The sequence below is a fragment of the Cheilinus undulatus genome, linkage group 17 (assembly GCF_018320785.1).
Source record: "Cheilinus undulatus linkage group 17, ASM1832078v1, whole genome shotgun sequence".
In the NCBI taxonomy this organism is placed as follows: Eukaryota; Metazoa; Chordata; class Actinopteri; order Labriformes; family Labridae; genus Cheilinus; species Cheilinus undulatus.
The window spans coordinates 42,400,556-42,418,049 of NC_054881.1; the positions used below are offsets into that span (position 1 = coordinate 42,400,556).

The 17,494-nt window shown below is 40.4% G+C and overlaps 2 protein-coding genes across 3 annotated transcripts; both read right to left on the reverse strand.

The window, feature by feature from the left end:
* Nucleotides 1–1,457: 1,457 nt before the first annotated feature.
* On the reverse strand, nt 1,458–9,350 carry dcp2 (decapping mRNA 2). Of its 2 annotated transcripts, XM_041810053.1 has the most exons (12): nt 9,294–9,350; nt 9,101–9,193; nt 7,820–7,971; nt 7,487–7,614; nt 5,750–5,848; nt 5,483–5,635; nt 5,188–5,300; nt 4,862–4,963; nt 4,543–4,648; nt 3,901–4,005; nt 2,048–2,099; nt 1,458–1,948 (listed from the first exon to the last, which is right to left on the reverse strand). In XM_041810053.1, exons 2-12 carry the CDS (start codon nt 9,166–9,168, stop codon nt 1,845–1,847), a joined length of 1,182 nt encoding a protein of 393 aa, XP_041665987.1. In that variant the 5' UTR covers nt 9,169–9,193; nt 9,294–9,350; the 3' UTR covers nt 1,458–1,844. The 2 variants fall into 2 exon arrangements, with proteins under 2 accessions (XP_041665987.1, XP_041665986.1); XM_041810052.1 differs by having other exon boundaries at nt 9,101–9,338.
* Nucleotides 9,351–11,469: 2,119 nt separating this feature from the next.
* On the reverse strand, nt 11,470–17,157 carry LOC121525421 (histone H3-like centromeric protein A). The gene is made up of 5 exons (XM_041811418.1): nt 17,048–17,157; nt 15,754–15,901; nt 14,058–14,179; nt 12,912–12,986; nt 11,470–12,152 (listed from the first exon to the last, which is right to left on the reverse strand). The coding sequence occupies exons 2-5, from the start codon at nt 15,860–15,862 to the stop codon at nt 12,024–12,026; spliced, it is 435 nt and encodes a 144-aa protein (XP_041667352.1). The 5' UTR covers nt 15,863–15,901; nt 17,048–17,157; the 3' UTR covers nt 11,470–12,023.
* Between the last annotated feature and the right edge of the window lie 337 nt (nt 17,158–17,494).

Consider the following 17,494-nt stretch of genomic DNA (forward strand, 5'->3'; position numbering starts at 1 on the left):
TTTGTGTCTGCTAGAAAACATTTACGACTTAAAATCCAATTTTTATTTAGTGAAAAGTGTTTAAAATACTAACCAGACGTCCACAGAATGTCTGTTCATAGGTTTCCAGAGAAAACGTCATTTTCATGTTTCCATACGTCTCTGCATGGATTCGAGCAGGATGGAGTAATTCTAGTATTAAATGATGCTGAGGAAACTTTAATCAGAGACCGTGATGTTCCTTTAAACCGTCTGTTCAGGCTCTCATTCATCCAGGTCAGGGTTCTCCAGATTCAGTTCTGCTGAGAACTGAGGACGTGTTTGGTCTTCAGAACCTCAGTCAGGTCCAGATGCTCTTCTGATGAAGATTGAGCTGTTCTTACCTGGACCCACCAACTCCAGATCAGGACCTTAGTCAGGATCTGGACCCACCATCTGAGAACCACAGATACTGGTCCTGTTAGGGGTCAAAGAGAGCTGGAGCTGATCCCAGCCTCCTACAGCTGAATCAGCCAATCAGAGAGCTAAAAAGAAACACTCACCAATGGGACGTTTAGACTCGACCTTTAAGCTAACCGGCAGGTTTTTGGACCGTGGGATGACGCTGGAGAACCAGAGAGAACCCACAGAAAGGTAGGCCCAAGAACCTCCTACTGAGGAGCCAGATCTGGATTCAACAGGATTAGATGATCCTGATGATGGTAGTCCAGTCCAGAGACGGATCACGTTCACCAGAGAAGAGATGCTGGAGCTCTGACCTGCTAATTAGGAGATAACGAGCTCGTCAGATATTTCCTCAATTAAGCGACACTCTTTCCTGTTAACAAGCTATTCCTCTTAATTTTAGGACATTTTCTCAGAAGAAAGAGCAAATTCGGACTAATTATGAGATATTTCCTGATGATGATGTGATATTTTCTCCATTAAAAGATGTTTTCAGTCTAGCTCAGATACTGAGGGAACAGGGTCATGGGTTTGAATCCTAAACCTGGATCATGTGAGGGGCAGGTCTTCCCCCACTCCCTCTCCCCATAATCCCTGACTTTCAGCTGCCCCATCCATTAGAGGCAAAAAGCCTCAAAATCACCTAGAAACAGATATTTTCTTATAGTGATATATCTTATTCTCATAATTATGAGCTAAATAAAGCTCATTTAAATGTGCGTTTGGATGTCTTCTTCTCTATTTCTCATAAATTCTCTGAATGCGTTTGTGCTGAATCAGGATCTCAGAACTGTGAGAAAAGACCTCACATCAATGGGATAGGGTCTAAAATGTTTTCTCTGCTGACTCTACACGGGTCTGTCCCTGCAGAAATCCACAGAGGGAAGTGTTCACACAGACGTGGAAAAGTGGGGTCAAATCTGAGGAGAAAATGTTAACGTTTAAGGCTGAAGGTGTGAATTATCAGATCTTTCTTTCACGTGTTTAAATCTATGAGAACCCTTTAAACATGAACGCTTCTGTCCTGGCCCAGGTCAGAGATCACTGCTGCTTTATTCTCACATTAACCTCACATGTTTAAAAGTTATTTTAATGTTAAAAAGGTTGGACTGAGCCCGTCGTCTCCTGCAGTCTGAGAGCCGAGCAGACGGCCCGTCGACAATCCGGCGTTCCAGTTAGGCTCCTCTGCTGTGCGCTGTTCACTCTCTCCTTTATTTCCTCTTGAATCCTCTGTCCTGTCTCCTCCAAATAAAGGCAGAAAGTCCAGAATAAACCAGCAGAGAAGAATAAATCCATGATTCTGATCATGACAGAGCTCACAGAGCTCTGATGGTTTTATGAAGTCAGAGGCTGACTCCTGATCCATCAGTATCTCCAGGTAAAGAGCATCTAAAGTGTTTTAACAATGACCATCAGCGGTGTCAGTAGTCGAAACACTTCATGATGGCGTCTCTGTCAAACTTGAAGTTGAGGAAAGTCTTAGAAGAGAGAATCTGCTGACTGCTGGAGCCGCACGGAGACAAGTCTGTGGAGACAAAATCATAGACTCACTCTAACATTCACCTTTAACAGTTTTACTCCTTAAACACAGGGCTGAAGGATCCACAGGTCTTCTCCAGCTCACCTCTGTCAAAGCTGTCCTGCAGCCGTCGGGGCTGAAGTCGTCGGTCATCTTTCTGCAGAGAAACGAGAAGAGGAAACGTCTTTGATGGACAGGAAATAACCGTCTGATATTCTCAGACATCAGTGACAAGATCTGCTTGAATACATGACTTAATTTTTGCTCTCTGTTCCTAAAGACTGTCTGTAAACAGTTAAAAGGATATTCAGGTAAGCTGCTACAGCAGCAGGAATCTTCTATAGGAGACCCTGAGCAGCTGCTCTCCTTCAATTAGGGATGCAGAATATCATCAACCTGATATCTAGGGATCTAAACATCTCTGCTGACATTTTAGTTGTAAAAACCCACCAATATCAGCTGTAAATATCAGTCTATATCAGTTGTTAATATCAGTCTACATCAGCTGTAAATATCAGTCTACATCAGCTGTAAATAACAGTCTACATCAGCTGTAAATATCAGTCTATATCAGCTGTAAATATCAGTCTACATCAGCTGTAAATATCAGTCTACATCAGCTGTAAATATCAGTCTACATCAGCTGTAAATAACAGTCTACATCAGCTGTAAATATCAGTCTATATCAGCTGTAAATATCAGTCTATATCAGCTGTAAATATCAGTCTTTATCAGCTGTAAATATCAGTCTATATCAGCTGTAAATATCAGTCTATATCAGCTGTAAATATCAGTCTATATCAGCTGTAAATATCAGTCTATATTAACTGTAAATATCAGCCTATATCAGCTGTAAATATCAATCTATATTAGCTGTAAATATCAGTCTATATCAGCTGTAAATATCAGTCTACATCAGCTGTAAATATCAATCTATATTAGCTGTAAATATCAGTCTATATCAGCTGTAAATATCAGTCTACATCAGCTGTAAATATCAGCCTATATCAGCTGTAAATATCAGTCTATATCAGCTGTAAATATCAATCTACATCAGCTTTAAATATCAGCCTATATCAGCTGTAAATATCAGTCTACATCAGCTGTAATTATCAGTCTAAATCAGCTGTAAATATCAGTCCTTATTAGCTGTAAATATCAGTCTATATCAGCTGTAAATATCAGTCTACATCAGCTGTAATTATCAGTCTATATCAGCTGTAAATATCAGTCTATATCAGCTATAAATATCAGCCTATATCAGCTGTAAATATCAGTCTGTATCAGCTGTAAATATCAGTCTATATCAGCTGTAAATATCAGTCTTTATCAGCTGTAAATATCAGTCTATATCAGCTGTAAATATCAGTCTATATCAGCTGTAAATATCAGTCTATATCAGCTACAAATATCAGTCTACATCAGCTGTAAATATCAGTCTATATCAGCTGTAAATATCAGTCATTATCAGCTACAAATATCAGTCTATATCAGCCATAAATATCAGTCTACATCAGCTGTAAATATCAGTCTATATCAGCTGTAAATATCAGTCTATATCAGCTGTAAATATCAGTCTATATCAGCTGTAAATATCAGTCTATATCAGCTGTAAATATCAGTCTATATCAGCTACAAATATCAGTCTATATCAGCTGTAAATATCAGTCTATATCAGCTACAAATATCAGTCTATATCAGCTGTAAATATCAGTCTATATCAGCTACAAATATCAGTCTATATCAGCTGTAAATATCAGTCTATATCAGCTACAAATATCAGTCTATATCAGCTGGAAATATCAGTCTATATCAGCTTTAGTCCATATATGGTAGGCTACATGAGTAAGGCTTTTGTTTACACCTTGTATCTAGGCAATGTGAGAAGTCTTCATGTGATGTCATGATGATGAGTTTAGGATGGGCCAATGAGAGACAATATTGTCTTTTCTACTCACTATAATGTTTTTGAGCTGCTGGCTGCTGGCACCATTATCACCGCCTCCTTTCTTCAGGTACGGCGAGTCCTGGCCCTTCTTCCCGTTACCTTTTACAGTCGCATTCTGAACAAAATTAGACAACATTACATCAAATTAAATTAAATTAAATCAAACTAAATTAAAATAAAGTAAACCACATTACATCAAACATTTGAATTTCCACTTGAATTATAAGGTGATAAAAAGATTTTATCAGGAGCTCACTACGCTCTGGTGGAAAAATAAAATCATGTGACTTCATAAGCACATGTCCTTCTACTCCAGCTGTTTCCTGTTGTTACACAGTAGTAGTCATTACCAGAATAATCTCATGTTAGAGACATTTTTGGTCAAATCAGGGTAATATACAAAAAAATATTCATTTACATAAGATCTGAAGAAACAAACACTTCATTGTCTGAACTCTGGTCATTGACGTGCACCGTTTTTTATTTTTCTGTAGCAGTTTATGAAGGAAATGTTTGCTTATGTCATTTTACCTCCACCCCTAATGACTGATTATAGATCATTGATGATTCATGAGGTGATGCCAACAGGTCAGAAACATTGAAAAGCTCCCAATAATCCAGGATATTTCTATTCAGGTGTGTTTTCTCTGACCTGGTTAAATTCAAACTGGCTCAGCTGACCCAGAGATTTCTGCTGCTTCTTCATCCATGCATCAAGAGGAAACGCATCACTTCCTGGCAGACGACGGCTCTTTGACCTGGGAGACAGAACAGAGTTTATGGCTGAAGAGGAAACTGACCATTGACTCGCTGTGATTGCTCAAAATGTAGTAAGCAAACAAATTAAAGATCCACAGTGAACCAAAACTCCCTGGATGTACACTAGTTTAAAAAACTCCAGAGTATGAATCCCACAATCTATATGGTGACCTGATCATTGTGTGTTTACCATGTAGTAGTTGTGTATTTACCGTGTAGCATTGTCGGCCTGTTTGTTAGGAGTGTTGCTGTTGAAGTCGTCGTCACTGTCCGTTGACTCTCCTTTCAGTCGGCTGATCCAGTCTCTGAGCGGTCTGTAGACAGAGAACCACCAGGTTAATCAGTAAGTCTGATTTATTTCATCCATTACATCTTTAATATCATCTGTCAGCTCAGCCTCTCATTATCGTTCAAACTTTAAAGATGACACTGAGTCCCTGCAGTCAACATGAAGTTAATCCAGACAATAATTCATTAAAATAGAACGTTATCATGATAAACACATTGATAAATACTGACATCATGTAAACATGCCTACCTGATGAACGGGATGGCCATGAAGAACCTGTTCGGAGCAAGTCCCAGTTTGGACTTTGGGGTCATGTCGTTCCTGTGACACGGGAGCTTTTCTATGGGGAACCACTCAATGTTCTACCACGGCACGAGAACAGAAATGAGAATGGCATGAGAACAAACATGAGAACAGACATGAGAATGTGGCAACATGATAACGGGACAACAGTGAGGACATCCATCCCAACAGCAGGAACACATCAGTGAGTGTCTGGGGCAGCTGCAGCCAGCTGGAAGTGGACCAATCAGAAAGCACGTACCCTGATCTCCTTCCTGGTTTTGGGGTTAAATTTAGTGTCTTTGGAGACTCCAGGGATGATGTAGAGACGAACCAGCTGATCTGTGATCTTCTGCTCGATGTAAACGTCTTTGCAGATCCGGTTCTTTATGTCGAAGCCTGTCTCCTCCAACACCTGGACAACACCTGGACACTTTAGTAAGAACTAACCAGAACCAGAACCCTAACTCGTCAACCCAAACCAGAACCAGAACATTTACCCCACTGTTAAACATCAGCTGTGACTCACCTCTCTAACGGCACAGTCATGGGGAGCCTCGTCCTCGTTCACCTTCCCTTTTGGAAAACCCCAGCCTGACTTGGCCAGGTAACCCTGGACGAGCAACACCTGGAGAGAGAGAGAGAGAGATCAAGGATGTCTTTGGGAACCCAAAAGGGAACTAGCTTTACAGCTTCACCTCAACCATTTCACAAACTACAGGGACAGGAAATGGAAGGAACTGGCAAAAATGGAGGAATAAAGCCCCCAACATCCCCAGCTTCACCAACATTCTCTCCTCTGCCTCTCATCTTCTTTTAAAGTAAATGAAACATTCCATCCTTGCTTTTTGCCCCAGGCCAGTCTAGTCCCCCAGTTGCCATTCCAGTCTAACCAGTAGCCCATAGGTTTATTGTTTAAATAGTATTTCAGAGTGTTCTTTGAAATCATCTTTGACAACATGAGGGAGAAAAGCTGTTAAAGAGGCACCGCTAGCCTCTTAGCTTGGTCAGCTGTCCCCCGTTCATTCTTATCAGCATGTAGAGACCCCAGTCCAGGGTCAGAGAGCCTCAGAGAGGATGGATGGATGTTGTTAGAATCAGAGGAGGGACATAGAGCTACCAGCTCTTCTCTGATGGTTCATGCAGAGTATGGATGTAAAGCAGCAGATATCTGGAGGATGATTGTTAAATTAAACAGCATCCTGATCGCAGTAGGGATGTCTCAGAATTAGGGCTGGGCAATTAATGTAGATTAAATCACAATGTGAACTACTGCAATTTTTTAACCGCAGAGGGTGCAGTATCTCTTTGACCTGAAATGTGTTTTGAAATACCAGTTTTATACATTTTTTTAAGCAGAGGTTTTTTGCTCTACACATAATGCAAACATTCAAAAGCCAATATTTTATAGAATAATTGACAAAAGTTCCTACTTTCCTTGTTTTTGTATATTTTTGTCTTCTTCAAAATAAGAAATCCATAAAATCATCACCTCCTTCATTACAATTCATATCAAATTTGCAATATAATACAAAATAATTGCAGTAAGACATTTTTGTTAGATTAATTTGAATTTTAACAGGATTTTTGGTTAGAAATTTTTTGATATTTCTGCTGAAATTTGAGAAATTTATTCTGACATTTTTAGGAATTTGATTTGAATTTTAGGGGGAAATTTGCTCTGAAAGTTTAAAGTATCTTCTTGAAAAAATTGACAAATGAATTTGTACATTTTTGGGAATTTAATTTGAATATCTTTGGAAATTTGTTTAGAAAATTGTAGGTATTTTTATGGAAAATCTTTAACATTTATTTGTAAATTTGGGGAAATTTGATTCAAATTTCTGGGGGAATTAGCTTTGAAACTTTTAGGTAATTTCATGAAAATTTTAGAACTTTATTTGTAAATTTTTAAGAAGTTCCTTTGATTTTTTAAAAGTATTTTTATGAAAATTTGAGGAACTTATTTGAATTGTTTTGGGAATTTGATTTTATTTTTTTGGGTGGTGGGGCAGGTTTTTTATTTTTAGTTAACCTAACCCTACCCTTAAAATATTTGAACATTTATTTGTAGATTTTGGGTAATTGGATATAAATTTCTGGGGGAAATAGCTTTGTGTGTTATAATACAGAATGGTTTATAAGATGAGGAACCTAAAGAATGATCGCATGTTAAACTGCAATCACAATGTTGAATGAAAAAATCGCAATTAGATTACTTTCCCAAATCGTTCAGCCCTACTCAGAATCAGGATTTTAAACTCACATTTTCCAGCGTTTCGTCCAGAATGATCGCTCCATACGTGGGGACGCCCATCTTATACTCCTTCCACTGTTCCAGAACTTTCTGTACGTCTTCTCCATGAGGCAGCAAGAACGGACAGTGATGGAAAAGTTCAACGCCGTTAAGGATGACAGAGCTGAACCAACGTGAGGCACACTGCTGTTCTAATAAGAGGACATTTCTTTACTAGTGGAGGTAAATGAGGGCAGTAAAAGAGGAGGAAAGCACTGAGCATGTGCAGAAACATCAGCAGTACGTCACTGAGTATAAAACATAATAAAACAGATAATAAAGGTGGCTGTGAGGGGAGGATATCAGCCTTGGCGAAGTCTCTGATGCCACAGTGTGGAGCTCCTGGTGTGTTCTGTACGCAGAAGTCGAGGTAGAACCAGTGAGCGAGCTCGATCTGGAAACACACTCTGATGGCGTTGTCTCTCTCCTCACTGGGGATGTGGAGGATGAACCGGCTGAACCACAAAGACAGGGTCATAATGTGTAAAATCTCTTTAAATAGAACACAAATGGAGTAAAAACTACCTGGAATAATGAAGCAGCATCATGCACACCAAAGCTGAAGTCTAATCCAAGGGTCGGACCATAAGAGTTGATCTTAAACATTAACATCTGTGTACAATGTGTATATCGTCTAATCAGAGTATTAATCAGATAAAGACATCAGTGTAACTCTGCATTATAGTTAAATAAATAAAATAATCCATGTTAGATGTGTCAGAGTTGTTCATAGTCTAATTAAAGGGTTAATACTAATAAAACCACTGATGCTAGATGTGTCATAGTGACTTTATAGTTTAAATAATTCATTAATACAATTAAAAATAATGATGGTATATGCATAACTACTCACAGTCATATTCTACTTAAAGTAAATCAGTATAAATCTATGAATCCTTGATGTTTAATATTTATTGTTGGATATTGTTTACCTGCAGACATGTATGAAAGCTGTTTATACTTTATTAAAATCATTAAAATCTCTCTAAAACCCTAGATATCTGATATAAAAATTATTTTACTGGCAGAGGTGTATAAAAGCTCGTCATAGTTTATAAAAAAATAAAAAACATCAGCAACTCTATAAATAAAAAGGTAAATCTGGTATAAATACGGTGGTTCCTGCACACATGTGTAATAGATGTTTTTAATCATAACATATATTTAATAAATTAATTCTTAATAATACAACCTGGATATAACTGTGTAGTTTTACCTGCAGAGGTGTTTAATAGTTGTTAATAGGTTAAATAAATCGTTGATAAAACTATAAAACCTCAGATATTTGTGATGTAAACACACTTTTACCTGCAGAGGTGTATTATAGTTGTTAATAGGTTAAATAAATCGTTGATAAAACTATAAAACTTTAGATATTTATAATATAAACACACTTTTACCTGCAGAGGTGTATTATAGTTGTTAATAGGTTAAAAAAATCGTTGATAAAACTATGAAACTTAAGATATTTATGATGTAAACACAGTTTTACCCGCAGAGGTGTATTATAGTTGTTAATAGGTTAAATAAATCGTTGATAAAACTATTAAACTTAAGATATTTATGACGTAAACACAGTTTTACCTGCAGAGGTCGTCGAGTAGAGCTGCGGGGATCTCGGCTCTTTTTGTCTCCATGTTGGCTGAAAACATGGTTTATCTTGACCAGAAAAGAGAACTAAAACATCCATAAAGGTTAAAATCTACAGCTACAGCTCATGTGCGGAGAATATCAGCTCTAAATCCATGTTAAATTCTCTAAATCCTCTAAAATTTACCGATATCTGCTATTGATCCACACCGGGAAGTGGACGGTCTGAGGGACTCTGATGCTGAGTTCAGGGAACATGGGACAAAAGAACTTTCTAACCCTACCATCATCATTATAGATAAACCTTAAGAGTCAGCCATGAGAGGATAATCTACTCTGTAGTGACATTAGAAAACAACTGTATACATTTGCCTGTTATTTCAATAATGCTGTTCCCTCTGTCTGATCTGTGGACTATTTAATGAGTGAAATGTCTACATTACGGTAATTCAGCCATAACATGAACGCGGCATCGGTTTATAGCCGGAAGTAAACCATCCAATCAAATGGTTAGCACGAAGGCGCGAGTTACGGAGGCGAAAGCCTATTGGTTGATCTTTCTGCCAGTCAGTAGCGGGTCAGGGGAGTTTTCAGCCGAAAAATAACAAAACAACAACAACAACAACAACAACAACAACAACAACAAAAAAAAAACAAAAAAACAAAACCTAAACAAAACAAACAAAACAATGGTTTAATGAAATAGTGTAATAACTGTACGGCTGGTTAAGAGTTTAAACTTCAAATTATGTTCAAAATGTTCTAAAAGCAGGGATGGAAACGTTTAAAAAAAGGCATGTTCTATGAAAACACGAAAGAGTATAGGACAGTGATACTCAACGTGGCTTTTTATGACGATTTGTGGCTCCTTTATGTCTTAATTCGAAATATTATACCCCAGAAAATCTTAAAACAGAGAAGCTATGGCTTCAGAAATTATCCAATGCAAGTCACATTGATCGGTTTATTTCCCACACTAATAAAGAAGGCTTTAGTTGTCAAACTTAATTTTCAACCTTTATTTTTTGTCTGTATATTTCCATTGCCCTTATTTGCATTTTTTTGCCACTTTTAATCAATTTTTGCTGCTTCTTTTTGCCACTTTTATCCCGTTTTGCTCTTTTTAACCAGTTTGTGCCTCCCAGTTTTTGTCACTTTCACAAATTTATGCCTTTTTTTTTTTGTTTTTTTGCCAATTTACACCTATTTTTGCTGCTTTTTGACCATTTTTTCCACCTGCAACTTAGTTTTTTGTCACTTCTCACCCATTTCTGCCACTTATCCCAATTTTTGTCACTTTCACAAATTTTTGCCAATTTTTGCCACCTGTAACTTCTTTTTTTGTCACTTTTCACCCACTTCTGCCACTTATTATCCCAATTTTTCACACTTTTAGACCTTTATTGTTCGCTTAAACTTAATTTATAGCCATTTTAACCCATTTTTTCACGACTTTTCACCACTTAGATTGTGGCTCTTGCAATTGTATTTTTCAACAGTTTGGCTCTTTGGTTGAGCAGGGTTGAGTCACGCTGGTATTGGATGTTATTTCTTTACCATGTACAGAAATTTTATATGTTTTTTGTGCAGGTGATGACATCATCTTCAAAGGATGACATTCCATCCTTGCCTTTTGCATACAGTCCAGTCTAGAACCCTGGTTGTCATTCCAGTCCAACCAGTACCCCACAGGGTTGGGTTATCCTTCAAAAGCGTGTTTATAACAACCTGATGGAGAAAAGCTGTTAAATCTGGAGTCAAACTAACCCAGCATTTCATCAGGAGAACATCAGACCAACAGTCAGACATGGTGGTGGTTGTGTGATGGTCTGGACCAGGACCTGGACCACTAGAACCATTAATTCTGCTCTCTAACAGAAAATCCTGATGGAGAATGTCCGACCATCAGTTCATGACCTCAAGCTCAAGCACACTTGGGTTATGGAGCAGGACCATGATCCCAAACACACCAGCAAGTCCACCTCTGACTGGACTAGAAACTAAATGAAGGTTCTGAAGTGGTCTAGTCAAAGTCTGGACTTAGATCTGACTGAGATGCTGTGGCATGACCTTAAACAGGCTGGAAACCTAATAAAAACTATTCTGCAGAGAGGAGTGGGACAACATTCCTCCACCGTGGAACAACCTGTTATTAGGTTTGACCTTTTCACAGTACTGTACTTTACTAGTCCGTTCTTTAACCTTATCTTTACACGCTTAGCTACCAAATATAATATTCATATTCTATTTAAGGATTGTTTATGCTAATTCATAAATATATCTGTGTTTCATGGTCGTATTTAGTCTGACGTCAGACTGAAGGTTTGCCAGAGTCTTAACAGGAATAAAACACACAACAGATGAGAAATCTTCCATTTTATTAACAAAATAAGTTCACAGGAATGATAACATTATGTACACATTTAATTTCATCAATAACACAGTGATCAATAATGCACAATAAAATCATAACACAAGTATAAAATCAGATCAGATCTGAACATCTCAATAAACCAGGATTAAGGTTGTCTGATAGAACATCTTTAAATCTGATAGTTTAATGATTTAACCATCAAAAAATCCAAAAACTCTAAACAGAGGAGAAACAGGCAGAAATACACGGGTGTGTGTGGGTCAGCAACATGTTGGTAGAATTTAGAGTGTTACCAGGAGTTTGGATCGGTTATATAAAATTGAAAAACAATAAAATACCTCAGACTGGGCGTCTAGGACTTCTATTACTGTAGAACTACAGAAGAATAATGAGTGGTTCTCATTTTCACATGTTTAAAATCCTGGTACCCCCCTCTATGATAAAACATCAGGCATAAACTCAGAGGAATATTTAAAATACAGCTGGAACATCAGACCAGGCCTCCCTCTGCTCTCTGGTCCTCAGTCTGGTCTGGTCATAGTCCTACAGGTCCTCGACTCCACGGATCCGGCGTGCCAGCTGGATGTCTCGGGGGAAGAGGGTCACCCGTTTGGCGTGGATGGCACACAGGTTGGAGTCTGAGAACAACATGACGAGGAACGCCTCTGTAGCCTGCAGACAGAGAGAGATGAGCGGATAAAAGGCAGAGAAGTTCATCTCATCTGTTTTGGTCTTTATGGCTTTAGTTAGAGGACAGGGTCAGGAACAGGGATGAGAGAGAGAGAGAGGGGAGAGACCTAAGGGAAAGGAGCCACAGGCCAGACCTGAACCAGGGCGTCACGGGGCGTGACCTAACCACAAGGCCGTCTGAAGGCCGCTCCACAAAATATTTTATCAACGCAGAGACCAAACGATCATACAGAAGGAAAGACGAGAGCTTTTCAGCTTCAGTAACTCTATTTATCTGGACTTGGACTCTTTAAGACTCTTCAAGGATCCGCAGGAATCCTCTACAAAGCGGTGTTCAGACAAATAAGCAGGACTGTCAAGATCAATGGCATTAACCTCGATAAATAATATCCACATTCAGTGAACTAACTATTCTCACCTGTTGCTCTACTGTCCCTCTCAGCTCTCTTTAGTTAATCAGTGTCTTAATAACAGCAGAGCAGAGCTACTGCACCGGGGCAGACATCACCTGGAAACACCTGCTGGCACCTGAAATCACCTGGAAACACCTGTAATCACCTGGAAACACCTGCTGACACCTGTAATCACCTGAAATCACCTGTAATCACCTGGAAACACCTGCTGACACGGACAGACTCAACATGTTTTCACCAGGCGTTTTATTCTAAACGGCGAGGCCTGTCCCTGTCACCTCTCTGAAACTAGACTAAATGATGGTCATGTGACCGCAGCGGTACTCACCTCCTGCAGGGCAGCCATAGCATACACATTCCACCTCAGAGCTTCTCTGGAGAAACTCTGACACACCTCACGCACCTGAACAGGTAAGAAGGAACAGAAGATTACACTTCAAGGAGCGGGTCTAAGGTCTAGAGGATTAAGGAGCAGGTCTAAGGTCTAGAGGATTAAGGAGCAGGTCTAAGGTCTAGAGGATTAAGGAGCAGATCTAAGGTCTACACGATCAAGGAGCAGGTCTAAGGTCTAGAGGATTAAGGAGCAGGTCTAAGGTCTAGAGGATTAAGGAGCAGGTCTAAGGTCTAGAGGATTAAGGAGCAGATCTAAGGTCTAGAGGATTAAGGAGCAGGTCTAAGGTCTAGAGGATTAAGGAGCAGATCTAAGGTCTACACGATCAAGGAGCAGGTCTAAGGTCTAGAGGATTAAGGAGCAGGTCTAAGGTCTAGAGGATCAAGGAGCAGGTCTAAGGTCTAGAGGATTAAGGAGCAGATCTAAGGTCTAGAGGATTAAGGAGCAGGTCTAAGGTCTAGAGGATCAAGGAGCAGGTCTAAGGTCTAGAGGATTAAGGAGCAGATCTAAGGTCTAGAGGATTAAGGAGCAGGTCTAAGGTCTAGAGGATTAAGGAGCAGATCTAAGGTCTAGAGGATTAAGGAGCAGGTCTAAGGTCTAGAGGATTAAGGAGCAGATCTAAGGTCTACACGATCAAGGAGCAGGTCTAAGGTCTAGAGGATTAAGGAGCAGGTCTAAGGTCTAGAGGATTAAGGAGCAGATCTAAGGTCTACACGATCAAGGAGCAGGTCTAAGGTCTAGAGGATTAAGGAGCAGGTCTAAGGTCTAGAGGATCAAGGAGCAGGTCTAAGGTCTAGAGGATCAAGGAGCAGGTCTAAGGTCTAGAGGATTAAGGAGCAGGTCTAAGGTCTAGAGGATTAAGGAGCGGGTCTGAGGTCTAGAGGATTAAGGAGCGGGTCTAAGGTCTAGAGGATTAAGGAGCAGATCTAAGGTCTAGAGGATTAAGGAGCAGATCTAAGGTCTACACGATCAAGGAGCAGGTCTAAGGTCTAGAGGATTAAGGAGCAGGTCTAAGGTCTAGAGGATCAAGGAGCAGGTCTAAGGTCTAGAGGATTAATGAACAGGTTTGAGGTCCAGACTCACTAGACGGGAGAATGGAGCCTTCCTGATCAGCAGTTCGGTGCTCTTCTGATACCGCCTGATCTCCATCAGAGCTCTGGTTCCTGGTCTGAAACGTCTCTTCCTGGGAGAGACGGGAGGCGGGCCTGAACGACAGAGACCAAAACAGATAAAGACCTCAGCCCTCTGGGTTTGATCAGGAGATGAGACCAGAATCTATGGCACAGTACACACCTGGGGAGGTATTTTTGAAAACAGGTCGTAGATATCAGCTAAAACATCTCAAAAAAAGTAGGGACGGGGCAACAAAAGGCTGGAAAAATAAGTGGTTCCAATGAAAGACAGCTGGAGGAGCATTTTATCACTAATAAGGTTAATTATCATCAGGTCAGTCACATGACTGTGTATAAAAGGAGCATTTTAGAGAGGCAGAGTCTCTCAGAAGTAAAGATGGGCAGAGGTTTAACAATCTGAGAAAAACTGAGTCTAAAAATTGTGGAAAAAATTCAGAAAAATGTTCCTCAGCGTAAAATAGTGAAGACTCTGAATCTCCCTCCATCCACAGTCCATAATATCATCAAAGATTCAGAGAATCTGGAGAAATCTCTGAGAGCAAGGGACAAGGCTGAAGGGGCCCTCAGGGGCCACTGCATTAAAAACAGGCATGATTCTGTAGTGAAATCACTGCATGGGCTCAGGAACATTCCAGAAGTCATCGTCTGTCAACACAGTTGGCCGTGCCATCCACCAATGACAGTTAAAGCTGATGATGGAGAGAAGAAGCCATATGTGACCAGGATCCAGAAACAGCGCCGTCTTCTCTGGACCAAAGCTCATTTAACATGGACTGAGGAAACATGGAGAACTGTTCTGTGGTCAGAGGAAACCACAGACGCCGTGTCCTGTGGACTAAAGAGGAGAGGGAGCATCCAGCTTGTTCTCCTGGCTCAGGTCTAAAGCCTGCATCTCTGATGGTATGGGGTTGCATTAGTGCCTATGGCGTGGGCAGCTCTAACATCTGGAAAGGAACTATCAATGCTGAAAAGTAGAGAGAGCTTTTAGAGCTACATATGCTCCCATCCAGACAACGACTCTGTCAGGGAAGGCCTAGACTATTTCAGCAAGACCATGCTAAACCACATACCACATCCATCACAACAGCATGGCTTCACAGGAGAAGAGTCTGGGTCCTGAACTGGTCTGCCTGCAGTCCAGACCTTTCACCAGAAAACATTTGGAGCATCAGAGAAGGAAACACCCAGCAAAGAAGACCCAGGACTGCTGAGCAGCTAGAATCCTACATCAGACAAGAATGGGACAACAATCCTCTCCCATCAGCTGGCCTCCTCACTTCCCAGACGTTTACAGACTGTTGTTAAAGAAGAGGGGATACTACACAATGGTAAACATGTCCCTGTCCCTACTTTTTTGAGATGTGTTGCTGCCATCAAATTCAAAATGATGTAATATTTTCATGAAATGGTAAAATGTCTCAGTTTAACATCTGAGTTTTTGTTTCTGTTCTAATGTGAATCAAAAATGTGTTTATGACATTTGACCATCACTGTCTTCTGTTTCTATTTACAGCTCACACAGCGTCCCAGCTTTTTTGGAAACAGGTTTGTCCAGAAACAGTGTTGGTGTTTCCATGTCTTCTTAGACTTCCTGTTAGAGTTATTCTTCTATCAGACAGTCGTGAACTCTGACACGCTCCCCTCACCTGACACTTCCCTCCGTCTCGGGGTCTTGGAGGTCGACGGTGTCGGTGCCGGGGGGCGGCGTTGGGGGGTTTTGCCTTTCCGGCGGCTGGCTGATGAATCATGACGCATTTCCCAAACACTCTGGACGCCAAACTCTGCAGTAAACGTCTGAAACAGAAACAGTTTTAAGGCTGAACACACCAGCTACCTGCTACAGCAGGACAGAAGCTAATCATGTTAGTGTAACATCAGTGAGTCAGAGGGAAAATAATGTTAGAGTCATGTTATCTTCATCAGAGCTACTGATGTGGAGCTCTAACGTTCAGAAAAGTCGCCAGTTAACACGGTCACTAACTAAACCATGACACCAGCTACCTGCTACAACAGGACAGAAGCTAATCATGTTAGTGTAACATCAGTGAGTCAGAGGGAAAATAATGTTAGAGTCATGTTATCTTCATCAGAGTTACTGATGTGGAGCTCTAACGTTCAGAGAAGTCACCAGTTAACACGGTCACTAACTAAACCATGACACCAGCTACCTGCTACAACAGGACAGAAGCTAATCATGTTAGTGTAACAGCAGTGAGTCAGAGGGAAAATAATGTTAGAGTCATGTTATCTTCATCAGAGTTACTGATGTGGAGCTCTAACGTTCAGAGAAGTCACCAGTTAACACGGTCACTAACTAAACCATGACACCAGCTACCTGCTACAACAGGACAGAAGCTAATCATGTTAGTGTAACAGCAGTGAGTCAGAGGGAAAATAATGTTAGGGTCATGTTATTTTCATCAGAGTTACTGATGTGGAGCTCTAACGTTCAGAGAAGTCGCCAGTTAACACAGTCACTAACTAAACCATGACACCAGCTACCTGCTACAACAGGACAGAAGCTAATCATGTTAGTGTAACAACAGTGAGTCAGAGGGAAAATAATGTTGGGTCATGTTATTTTCATCAGAGTTACTGATGTGAAGCTCTAACGTTCAGAAAAGTCGCCAGTTAACACGGTCACTAACTAAACCATGACACCAGCTACCTGCTACAACAGGACAGAAGCTAATCATGTTAGTGTAACAACAGTGAGTCAGAGGGAAAATAATGTTAGGGTCATGTTATTTTCAGAGTTACTGATGTGGAGCTCTAACGTTCAGAGAAGTCGCCAGTTAACACGGTCACTTAATAAACGGACTTTAAAGGCTCTGTCTCTTTAACTCGGTAGGAACATTTCGGCGTTCGCTCATGATTTTAAACCTCATAATCCGCCGTTTTCACACTCTAACAGAATAGTAAAGGAGTTTAATAACGTACCTGTGGAGATAGATTATGTCTTCGCTGGAATTCTTTATTAACTACGTTAAAACCAGAGGACCGGATTCACCGCTGAAGACACCAGACTCAAATTCAAACGTCGCGTCGCTACCTCAGCCAATCAGGGAGAGGTGGGCGGGCGTAACTTCTTCTTCGCCTCTTCTTGGTTTAGGAGTTTTATGGCGGTTTGCATCTGCGTTGCATTACCGTCACCTACTGGATTATGTGTGTTTTGCAATGTTTTACTATTTACATTGTCCACCCAGTGAATTCCCTTTCCCCTCATACTTCTCCCTACGTCGTAGTGTGTGCAGTTCCTTCCCTCAGTCATACAAGACAGTCCAGCTGCAGACCTACAGTGTCATTCAGCTCCACTCTATCCGGTCCATTTCCTCCCCTGTGATGTCAACAATGTTCAGAAAAATTCTGGCTGCTTCAAGCACCATT

Coding starts and splice junctions, on each gene's coding strand:
- dcp2 (XM_041810053.1), bottom strand. CDS start 9,168: ATGTTTTCAGCCAACATGGAGACAAAAAGAGCCGAGATCCCCGCAGCT. Junction 2,100..3,900: donor AGCAGCTCAAAAACATTATA/GTGAGTAGAAAA, acceptor GTTTCTCTGCAG/AAAGATGACCGACGACTTCA. Junction 1,949..2,047: donor GCAGGACAGCTTTGACAGAG/GTGAGCTGGAGA, acceptor TTGTCTCCACAG/ACTTGTCTCCGTGCGGCTCC.
- LOC121525421 (XM_041811418.1), bottom strand. CDS start 15,862: ATGCGTCATGATTCATCAGCCAGCCGCCGGAAAGGCAAAACCCCCCAA. Junction 14,180..15,753: donor GAGACGGAGGGAAGTGTCAG/GTGAGGGGAGCG, acceptor TCTGTCGTTCAG/GCCCGCCTCCCGTCTCTCCC. Junction 12,987..14,057: donor AGGCTCCATTCTCCCGTCTA/GTGAGTCTGGAC, acceptor TTACCTGTTCAG/GTGCGTGAGGTGTGTCAGAG.